Consider the following 10905-nt stretch of genomic DNA (forward strand, 5'->3'; position numbering starts at 1 on the left):
TCTCTACTGTCCAGGGAAGAAGGCCTTCTACTAGATTTTTTTAGAGGAGCATTTCTGTGAGGATTTAATTGCCTTTAATGACGAGAGCATTAGTTGAGGGCTGGATGTTGGATGACCACCCCCAAGGCCAACGTTGTACTATTTTTACTTGTCCCAGTACAAATTCATCTAGGTATAGACCTGGACCAGAGTCCACCTGTTACTTAAGGAATGTCTTGGTTTCAGAAAGAACTGTGTTTGTAGAGTGTAGAGTAGAGTTTGGGAGTGAAGAACCTTTTAAAGGTATAAAGAACCTTAGAAAGTGGTATTTTAGCAGTTTAAGCGATTGCACACACGTCCCTGAATGCACAAGTCTGCACCAAGGCCCGATTCTTGGCTAGTTTGGGAGACGGGTTCGTTATCACTGGTTTGCTTTCTCACAGGAGAATCCCAAATGAATCCAGGATTGATTGCACATTTGTGAACATCACACACATTTTTGCACAATGGTAGGACCTAGGTTCATCCCTTTATCCCTTTTATATTACTGTCCTTGGAGACAGACACTCGAGCAGAGAAGATCAGCACTTTCTGGAGTTATGGCATTTACCTGTGCAGGAACACCTGCAACCCAGGCGCCACTCTCTTAGGAGATGATGTAGACAGCTCTAGAAGGGACCACCCTGCATGATCAGTTTCTCTGATTTCACTATTTATAGGCAATGTTTTTAGGGAAATTAATTATTTATTTATTTATCTAAATTTTTGTAACTGAGTGTCTTGCTATCCCTTTCTGCTGTTACACTGGGAATTTCCCCACTGCGGGACTAATAAAGGACTATCTTATCTTATCTTAAATTCAAAATAAAAATATTACTATTTAAAGCATTTATTTATTTGCAGAAATGACAACTGCTCAAAATCAACTGCTCAAATAATGTAATTATAATAATTATAATGTTAAGAAGTTATTATTCAGATTTAAACACAGGACTAATATCTGAACTTTGAGAGCATTCAGAAATCACTATGGTGAAATAACCTCGACGGCCAATCACAGCTCTCATGTCTCGGCCGGCTCTCCACTAGTCTTTCACATTGCTGTTGGGACTTTATGCCGTTCATAGTCTGCAGATTCAGATAACTCTGCTCTGTTTGATGAGATGCCTGCCATATACGTAGAGATGCAAGTGTGTGTGTGGGTATATATATGTGTGTGTGTGTGTGTGTGTGTGTGTGTGTGTGTGTGTGTGTGTGTGTGTGTGTGTGTGTGTGTGTACATACATTTTTTAAATGCCGTGCAGGATGCACCAGTCACGCAAGCCCACACATAACACTGGGAACGTATTAGAACAGCAGTTCTGGAGGACTACAGATGGATTCTCTGAACCACTCTCTGGCTTAAAAACAGCTTTCACTCTTGACCAAACTTACCGAACTCCTAGAGCAAGTGGGCCCAAGTATGGTGTATAACATGGGTCATGCGTAAATAGTCATAATTCCATGTATATCAATATGTATACCTTCATTAAGCATCTGTCCATCACTAGACTGGTGAGTTTGTATTCTGTAGGTTTTATGTTTTTTCAGCAAATAATTTATACTAGTTATATTCAATATAGCAGTAATTTAAATATAAAGGTGCTGATATTGTGTAAAATATAATTTTTCTGTTCTCATTTGAATGTATATGTATTTCTGTGTTTTCCTTGTTCTTCAGGTGGCAATACCCATTGAGGACGTAAACAGGAGTCATCTTCGCTTTACTTTCAAACATCGCTCGTCTCAGGACTGTGAGTGCCACTCGAAACACACACCCCTCCGCTTCCAGCGGCCTGACATACCGACTGTAGCACAGCCGTCGCCACACTGCTGATATTCACTACCACCCTTACGGAAATGAGCGAAACAGCTACTTATTCCTTTTACACACAAACACACGTGGGAAGTCACTTCAGTTCCTGTCTGTTAGCTGTTGTTTGATTTCAGTCTCTCTCAGGCTACATTTGGCACATTTTGCCTGAGGTTAGAGCGTAATATTTTACACTGCTGGGGTCTCCGCTATACTGCAGGGATCCTCCCAGTTTAGTTAACGCAACTGCTTTCATCTCAGACTGTTAGAGTGAAAGTAGATGGCAATCAGTGCTTGTTTATATTTTGAGACATGGCTGGACTATCAGAATATGTACTCTGCCCATCATATCCGCTCCACTGACCGTATAGGAGCACTGTGTAGTTCTGTAATTCAAGGCTGTGTCCATCTGTGTCTCTGCAGACTCTGTTAGTTAGCCTCCACCCAGATACTTCACCCTGTTTGTTCTTTAGTGGTCAGGACCCCACAGGACTGACCACCACAGAGCAGGTAGGTAGTATCTGGGTGATGGGTCAGTCATTCTCAGCACTGCAGTGACACTAACTGACATGGTGGTGGTGGAGAGTGTGTGTGTTAGTAGTGTGTGTTGAGCTGCTGGTGGTACAAGTAGTGGATCAGATACAGCAGTGCTGCTGGTGTGCTTAAACACTGTCCACTCTATTAGACACTCCTACCTAGTTGGTCCACCATGCTAATCTGCAGCTGCACAGTTTTTGTTGGTCGTCCTATAGTCCTTCATCAGTGCCCACAGGTCGCTGCCCACAGGACAGTTCTGGTTGTTGCACTGTTCTCAGTCCAGCAGTTACAGCAGCGCAACACACACTAGCACCACACCACGATCATGTCAGTCAGTGTCACTGCAGTGCTGGGAATGACCCACCACCCAAATACTACAGTAGTGCTCTGTGGGGTCCTGACCGTTGAAAAAACAGGGTGATGGGAGGTAATTAGTGTCGTGACTCGAGTCCCCTTGCGTGTTTAAGGTGGAAGTAACTTCAGAGGATGATGGGGCTTTAAATGCCCATGCCTTCTTCCATGTACCAAACTCCCTCAAACTCAAAACCATGGCAGGATGAATACGGTTATTCTTTCTGGGGCACGTTTAACTCTAATGCATGTATTATAACAAACGTTCCCATAAGTAGTAGGACCTGACCATCAATACAAGGCCACTTAGTTATCCTCTTGTTGAGGAATGTAGGGTTGAGGGGTGGCAAGTATCCTATAAATGTTTCTCCCTACGCTTCCTAGCCCTTAAAACACTCCTATTATGGCTTACTTATGTTAGCTGTTCTTCATATAGTTGCTTAGGTCATTCCTAAAAGCTGTTGGAGATTAACTTGTGCGTTTTCGTCTAGCCGTGATTTTGGGAGCCCCTTTCTGCGGTTCCATATTAGGACATTCAACTGCTGTTATTCCAGCTGTGGGTGACTGTGGCATCTTCGGGGTGTGAACTCACAGTCCTTGATGTTGGTGTTAACGTGTGACTGATTTTCTGCAGTATACAGACTGTTATGTTTGTATGTGCTCTATTTCTGGGCTGTTGGTTTAGCTGGGGTGTGTTGCTCAGTGGTAGCAGTTCCCAGATGGGCAGTTTGAGAGGTGTGTGTGTGTGTGTGTGTGTGTGTGTGTGTGTGTGTGTGTGAGAGAGAGGGAGAAAAGCTGCTAAAGCTGGACTGGAGTCTTTATGAGCTGAGATGGCGCCTGGCGTAGGGATGTGGTAAACACACTCAGCAAGTTAGGGCGTGTGTGTTTATGCATACTTACATTTATGTGGCTGCAGAGGGGCGCATGTGCAAGGCGTGTATGTATATAGGAGTGTGTGTCTGTGTGCTTGTGTGTGTGTAAGAGAGCTGTAGAACCCTGCCCTGGCAAATGTGCCTCTCCATCTGCTAGCAGCACTGGGGTGGGGAGTGGGGTGTCGTGCTTGGTGCCGGGTGGCTGGCGGAGGGCGGCGTATGTAAAACAATCAATTAGTCCAGGCAGGTGGCGGAGAGCACACTAACACTGCTGTTACACAGGCTGTGCTCACTGCCGCCCACACACACACACACACACACACACACACACACTCGCGCGCACACACACACCCTTACTCACTCTCACACTTTCTCGAATAAGCTCCTTCTTATACATGTTACCATATTAGCTAGCCGGAAGCAGTGATGGTGGAGAGTGACGATGTTATTGTAAAGACCTGTATTATTGTGGAGACCTGGAGTGTTGCTATAAGGATTTTAAAGAAGGAGACCGTATTATTGTAGAGACTGAGTCTGCACATATTGGTGATCTCCAGTGGTGTTGTAGACACCTCTACCAGTGCTACTGTAGGCAGTGCCGCCGGAGAGACCCGCAGTGCCGCCGGAGAGACCCGCAGTGCTACTGTAGGCAGTGCCGCCGGAGAGACCCGCAGTGCTACTGTAGGCAGTGCCGCCGGAGAGACCCGCAGTGCTACTGTAGGCAGTGCCGCCGGAGAGACCCGCAGTGCTACTGTAGGCAGTGTTGCCGGAGAGACCCGCAGTGTTGCCGGAGAGACCCGCAGTGTTGCCGGAGAGACCCGCAGTGTTGCCGGAGAGACCCGCAGTGTTGCCGGAGAGACCCGCAGTGCTACTGTAGGCAGTGCCGCCGGAGAGACCCGCAGTGCTACTGTAGGCAGTGCCGCCGGAGAGACCCGCAGTGCTACTGTAGGCAGTGCCGCCGGAGAGACCCGCAGTGCTACTGTAGGCAGTGCCGCCGGAGAGACCCGCAGTGCTACTGTAGGCAGTGCCGCCGGAGAGACCCGCAGTGCTACTGTAGGCAGTGTTGCCGGAGAGACCCGCAGTGCTACTGTAGGCAGTGCCGCCGGAGAGACCCGCAGTGCTACTGTAGGCAGTGTTGCCGGAGAGACCCGCAGTGCTACTGTAGGCAGTGCCGCCGGAGAGAGTGCAGTGCTGTATGGTGTTTATTTGCATGTTAACGTGCACATTGCATGTGGCCTCCAGAACCTGGTTGATTTGAAAGAGTGAAGAGTTAATCTACTGAAAGTCCTTTCCTGTAGTAACCTATTTCCCGTCGGGTCAAAGCGCCCATGCTCTCATGACCGTACTTAATACGGTCAGCTGCTGCAGTACAAGGATAAGTATGGAGAACGATGTTGTATTTTATCAGTGTTGTCCAGCTTTATCAGAACATTACCAGACTGAGCGAGGCCTGTATTCCCCAGCGTGGATTTGGATATCCTCTTCTCTGAAGACGTGTTTTGGTGGAGTTTCTAATTCTTTGCTCAGTGCTGTTTAATGCTGACTGCTACTGAAATGTCACAGAGAATTAGCTTTAGGAGACCCTCCCTGTGGTTCTCTCGCGCGCTCTGTATCATGCTCTGTCTGTCTGTCGCTCTCTCGCGCACTCGCTCGGTCTCGCTCACTGGTTCTCTCTGTCTCTCTCATTTCGGTGCTTGTTTTCTGGTTCTTTCTTATTCTCTGTCTGTCTCGCTCGCTCTCTCGTTCTGTCTCTTGCTCGTTCTCATTGTTTTGCTCTCGCGCTCTCTCGCACTCTTTCGGTGTCTCTTTCTTTTAGTTGTTTTTTCCTTCTTGTACTCTCACTCTCTTCTCTCTCCTTCCCCTCTTCTCTTTTTCTCTTTGTCTCGTTGTCTCTTGCCATATCTTAATCTGGCTCATTCTCTTTTTTCTCTCTCATTTCTCACCCCCCCCCCTCGTTCTTTTGTTCTCTCTTAATTCATCTCTTTATCATTCTCTTATTCCCATTTCTCTCACTCTCGCGCTCTCTCTCGCTGTCTGTCTCTCGCTCTCTCTGTCCTTTATCAGTCTGAGACATAGTTGAACTTTATCAGGGTGACAGACAGCAGAGAACCCCGCCTCCCTGTCCCCAGTAACCACGGTAACAACGGCTGCTCTGTGACCCCCGTGACCCCTCTGCCTTTCCCGATCATTATGGTGCTTGTGCTGCTGTGTTGAGGTGGAGGCACTGAGGGACGGTGGAGTGGAGTGGGAGTGTGTATGGGCTTTATATGTGTGTACAGTGTGTGTGTGTGTGTAACTGGGCTATGTGGAGTCTCTGGGGAGGTGTGTGCTGGAGGATGCAGTGGATTTGAAGGCTGTAGTCACTTGGAAGGCTGACATTTGCAGTTCCCCAGGGAGCGCTTTGTTTCAGAGTTTGAGGGAATTTGAGCAATTCTTCATATGACAATTTCACCTGTGATTAAACTCACTCGGCCTCCCAGGTACCATTTTTAGGAGCACAGAGTAGAGTCGCGTTTCACCTCCGTTATAGCTTTAATAATCACAAATTGCTTGCGATCAATAAATGGCGTGTCTTTGGAGCCTCAGTCCTTCTGGGCCCTTTTAGTGGTGGTGATTTTCCAGAGTTTAGACCCCGTTTAGACCCCGACCCCCACTTCTGAAAATTCTGGGAAAGTGTTTTTGTGAAAAGGGCTGTAAAGAATTTGACATGGAGCATCACAGTGTGCAGACCAATCAGCCATAACATTAAAACCACCTGCGTAATGTAGTGTAGATCCCCTTGTGACATCGAAATTGCTCTAACCTATCAAGGCATCTGAAAGTGTGCTGTTGTATCTGTCCCCACATTTTGGCAGCAGATCCCTTGACATCCTGTATGTTGTAAGGTGGGACCTACATGAGCATCAGCGAGTCTTGGGTGCCCAAAAAAGTTTTCCACTGTATACCATGAACACGCCACAAGGAAGCCTGCCTGATTTGACCCAGGCGTCTTAGTAATCAGTAAAAGGCAAGAAATTAACAGCATAAGAAGACATGAAAACCTAAGACCCCCAGTGAGCAGCCAAAGGAAACAGTGGAAGGGAGAAACTCCCTCAGAGCTGGAGGAAGAAACCTTCGGAGGAACCAAGACTCACAAGGGGGACCCCTGGGTGCAGGTCCCTGGGTGCAGGTCCCTCAGGCTTTGTCCTGGATTGGCCGGAGTGGTTACGTGAGCTGGCAGAGGAGTCTACAACATATACAACGACTGATGGTATCGCAGGTTAATTATTTCAGCTCGACAGCCTTAGGCACAACAGCGGCTTTCTGAAAATGTTAAACACCTCAGTGGCCATGATGTTTTGAAAATAGTTCACCAGTCAAAAACATCTAGTAAACAATGGTAATGGGAACGGGAACTGACCAATTGCTGACAAGCCTGAGAATGACTGGCACAACCACTAGTGCAAAGATACCCGCTCATACCGCATTCAACAATGGAAAATGCCTACACTTGGTACACTATGTGTAAGTTCACATATATGGTTGGTTTTTCTAATAAACTGTCCAATTAGTGGAGTATTTTATGTGGCACCAAGGGCACTTGCCTTTCAGTGTTGGAAAGAATTTACCTAATAGCTAAGTTAATCCTCATCACCTTAATGCACCCAGTTACAACATGTTAACTCATTAAACTCATTAAACTGCACTTAGAGTCTTGCAGTGTCTCTAGGTCCTTTGCAGCACTTCTACTATTGCCACACTGCCAGTCACTCCTGTTCTTTTATACAACATTTGTGTATTGAATATATATTTCCTGCACTATACAGAGATGTAGCTCATTATTTAACCCAGATCTCATCAGTACAGATAAAGCAGGTGAACATGAATCCAGTAAAAGGAGAAACAAGAGCTTCTCATTCTGAAGAGAGAAAGTCGTGAGATCTTGTCTGTGAGCTAGTCTGAAGAACAGAGCTCGGTTCCTCCAGGTTTCTCCTGGACGCCCCCCAGTCCAGCCAGCACAGCGTGGAGGATGTGTTCAACTCCATCAGCAGCAGCAGCAGCAGATCACCTGATTTACCATCATTAAGCCCTGATTTACCACCAAACCAGGTGTTGATCTGAGGAGAACTCTAAATAATACTAGACTCCATGAGAGAGGAGAACTTTGGAGATGTTCTAATGATGAACACAGAGGAGAACGCAGAGGTGAACCACCTCCACTTTCTGTAGGAGTGTTATTATTAGTGTTTATTCTAATATCAGAGTTTTACTGAGTAAGTACTGGATAGTGTTGTACACACTCCAGTATTTTCCAGTAGACAAACAGTGGCCTGTATTATGTGGATGCGGATGTGGCATGTGGATGGTGGTAGTCTCAAATTGAGGAGAGATTGGTCCTACATCAGTTATGGAGTAGAAAATGTCTCTGGAATGCTTAGATGCTTAGCTTGGTTATTGGCTTCTACCCTGCTGCCAGCTCCAGCTCTCCAGTACAAATTGCTCGGTCATCTTTCACTGTATAATACGCTATTTCTCTTTCGTTCTCCGGCTCTGTCTGAATGATAGCTCTTGATTGGTCAGTGAGCAGTGGCTGGTAGTAGATTTATGAAGATGAACCGTGGGAGGATTTGGTCTTGCTGAGTGTAGATGTGCGATGGTGATATTGTGGTATTCACACCTAGTGATTGGAATAGACTTAACTCCAGGTTCTTGCGCTCATTGAGTCTTCTCTTCTTGGTTTCAGCTGCTGCCATTCAGTTTACTGTCTTTATGATGAGGATATTTACTTCAGTTATTGGTTTTCTTCAGTGTTCTCAGAGGGTTTGCACCATTGCAGCTTTTCAGTCTCTAGTCTGGTACCAGGGAATGGTGGAGACGGTCTTGATTTGTAGGAGAAAAGTATATAAATAAGAAGCCTGGCGTAGTGATGATGATCATACACCAATGTTCCTTTAATGACATTAGTAAAGGCTCTGGGATTCCAGTGAACCACAGTTATAGCCCTTATCCACAAATGGAGAAAATTTGGAATAGTGGTGAACCTTCCTAGCAGTGGCTGGCCTACCAAGATTTCACTAAGTGCGTATCAACAGGAGGTCACAAAGAACCCAGGTGATTACTAAAGAACTGCAGGCCTTGCTTGCATCAGTCAAGGTCAGTGTTCAGTTCCACAATAAGAAATAAACTGGGCACAAAATGCCAACCACTGCAGACCAAAAAAGAGCACAACAGCTTGTCTTGCGTTTGTCAAGAAGAGTTGGCCAACTTCACTCATCGCACGTTATGGCAGTTGCAACTGACAGGCTGGCATATACTGCTTTTTGAGACCTTCTCCCAATTTGGTACCCACCCCCTCCTTTAGCACTAGCAATGCATTAGAGACAAGGAGGGGAAGGACGCCGATACATGCGAAACCAGCAGCTGACACACTCTTATGAACGCTCCAGGTCTCCGGCTCGTCCACACCAGCTAACACTAAGACGACTATGCCGGCCAGTGCTCCCGATTAGGGTAGAGGGCGGCATCTGCCTACTCTAAGAAAGCACGGCCAATTAGGCATTAGACCGTTGAGCAGGGGTGGGTGATATGACTGTCTTTGATTTGATCAAAATTATGATACATTTTGTAATTGTGATACAAGTGAGTGTATCGTGGACGCATCGTCAGTGGTTGAAGAATACTGACCAACTGCATGTTTTCCTATAGAGAGAGTAATTAGTGTTAATTCATTGTAATTAGTGACTTAATTAGATGAAGTGCAGCAGATTTTTAATATAAACCACTGTACTCAGGATGGGAGAATATTTGTATAATAATAACATCATTTTTTAAGAATCTGCAAATATGATGCATTTTGTTTGCTTGTCAAAATTGTGAAATATCATGTCAAATTGTCTTTAAATATCGTGATATAATATTTTCTTCAGAGTACTTTAGTACTGAGCTTACAGAGGTTTTTCAGTGTGGCCAGCGCTACCACAGGGAGCCAAGTTGTTTACAGGCGTTTTGTGTAAGGGATAAAGTCAGTAGTACTTGAGTAGTCTTGTCTCTGTGTGCTGAGTATATACAAGCCTCTTAACACAGTACCATTGTGTGTGTGTGTGTGTGTGTGTGTGTGTGTCCTTCTTGCAGACAAAGATAAGTCAGAGAAGATATTTGCTTTGTCTTTTGTGAAGCTGATGAGATACGATGGCACAACACTCAGGGACGGAGAGCATGATCTCATCGTCTACAAGGTAAAACACACTCGCCCTCCCCTCCAATACACATACACACCCACCCACCAACTCATTGTCTTGTAGATATCACACACACTTGCTGACGTGAGAGGCATATCAACTTAGTCAGTCTTGGTTGTGCTGACCTAACGCTGTTTAGCCCCTAACCCCACATCAAAGCCTAATCATTAAATAATTAAGCTTTTTATTAGTGCGTCCAGCTCAGCATATTTGCATATCAAATATCGGAATTATGCGGAACCTGACCTGGGCAAATCCCCATTGGGCTATGCAAATAGGCCATGGCGAGAGGCAGAGTGCCGTCTGTTCTGGTCAGCGTTAAACCTCTCTCCCTGCTCTGCCACTGACTGCAGCACAGCCAGACTTTCAATTAAGCTGGTAATTGGTTTGTTTACCTGATGCAGGTGTTCAGAAGATCAGAAGATCCAGCGCGATCATGATTATCTTGTCATTACTGTGAGCATTTTAAAGTGACATCATGAAGCAGTTTCACATTAAAACAGCAGCTTCAGGATCATGCTGATGCTCCTTCACTGACTGTGACGGGGGAGAACGGCGTCTCTGTCATTCCCACTCCGGGCCGGAGCGCTGCTGCTGCTGCTACTGCACTATGGAGGTTTGGTGGTGGAGTAGCTGCAGGAGGAGAACCTCTCTCCAGAACTGCTGCTGTGTAATGCTGCAGAACCCATAGAGTCATATTAGTGTAAAATCCTGTAGTGTTACTCTACCACCTCAGCCCACATGCTGCTCTACCTTCAGATCAAGCTTATTTAGTTAGGAATCCCCATTCCTTCGCATGCCTGGTCTCCCTCTCACACTTTCTTTCTCTGGCTTTCTCTCGCACAGTTGTCAAGAATGGTCTCTCTCACTCTCTAGGTCTCTCATGCTGTCTCTTTTACTGTCTCTCTTCTTTTGTGTGCTCCTTTTCTCAACAAATGCACGTGTACTTCTCTCTATGACGGGGCATTTTCATTTTAGGAATTCCCATTCTAAAAACATCAAAAAACATCAATTCTTATATAATGCTCTTTAAGGATCTTTAAGGCCTCAAAGAACATTTTGCTAATTAATATAAAACATTCTGTAGATTAATCAA

General features: G+C 45.7%; 1 protein-coding gene across 1 annotated transcript in view; it reads left to right on the forward strand.

Annotated features, from left to right (window-relative positions):
• dock1 (dedicator of cytokinesis 1) overlaps positions 1-10905 on the forward strand; it is a 357310-nt gene that overhangs the window by 80745 nt on the left and 265660 nt on the right. Inside the window, exons 16-17 of the mRNA XM_072667919.1 lie at positions 1700-1772; positions 9703-9806. Of these exons, the coding sequence (XP_072524020.1) occupies positions 1700-1772; positions 9703-9806 (177 nt within the window). The remainder of the gene's footprint in view (positions 1-1699; positions 1773-9702; positions 9807-10905) is intronic.

Source organism: Salminus brasiliensis, chromosome 22 (assembly GCF_030463535.1).
Source record: "Salminus brasiliensis chromosome 22, fSalBra1.hap2, whole genome shotgun sequence".
NCBI lineage: Eukaryota > Metazoa > Chordata > Actinopteri > Characiformes > Bryconidae > Salminus > Salminus brasiliensis.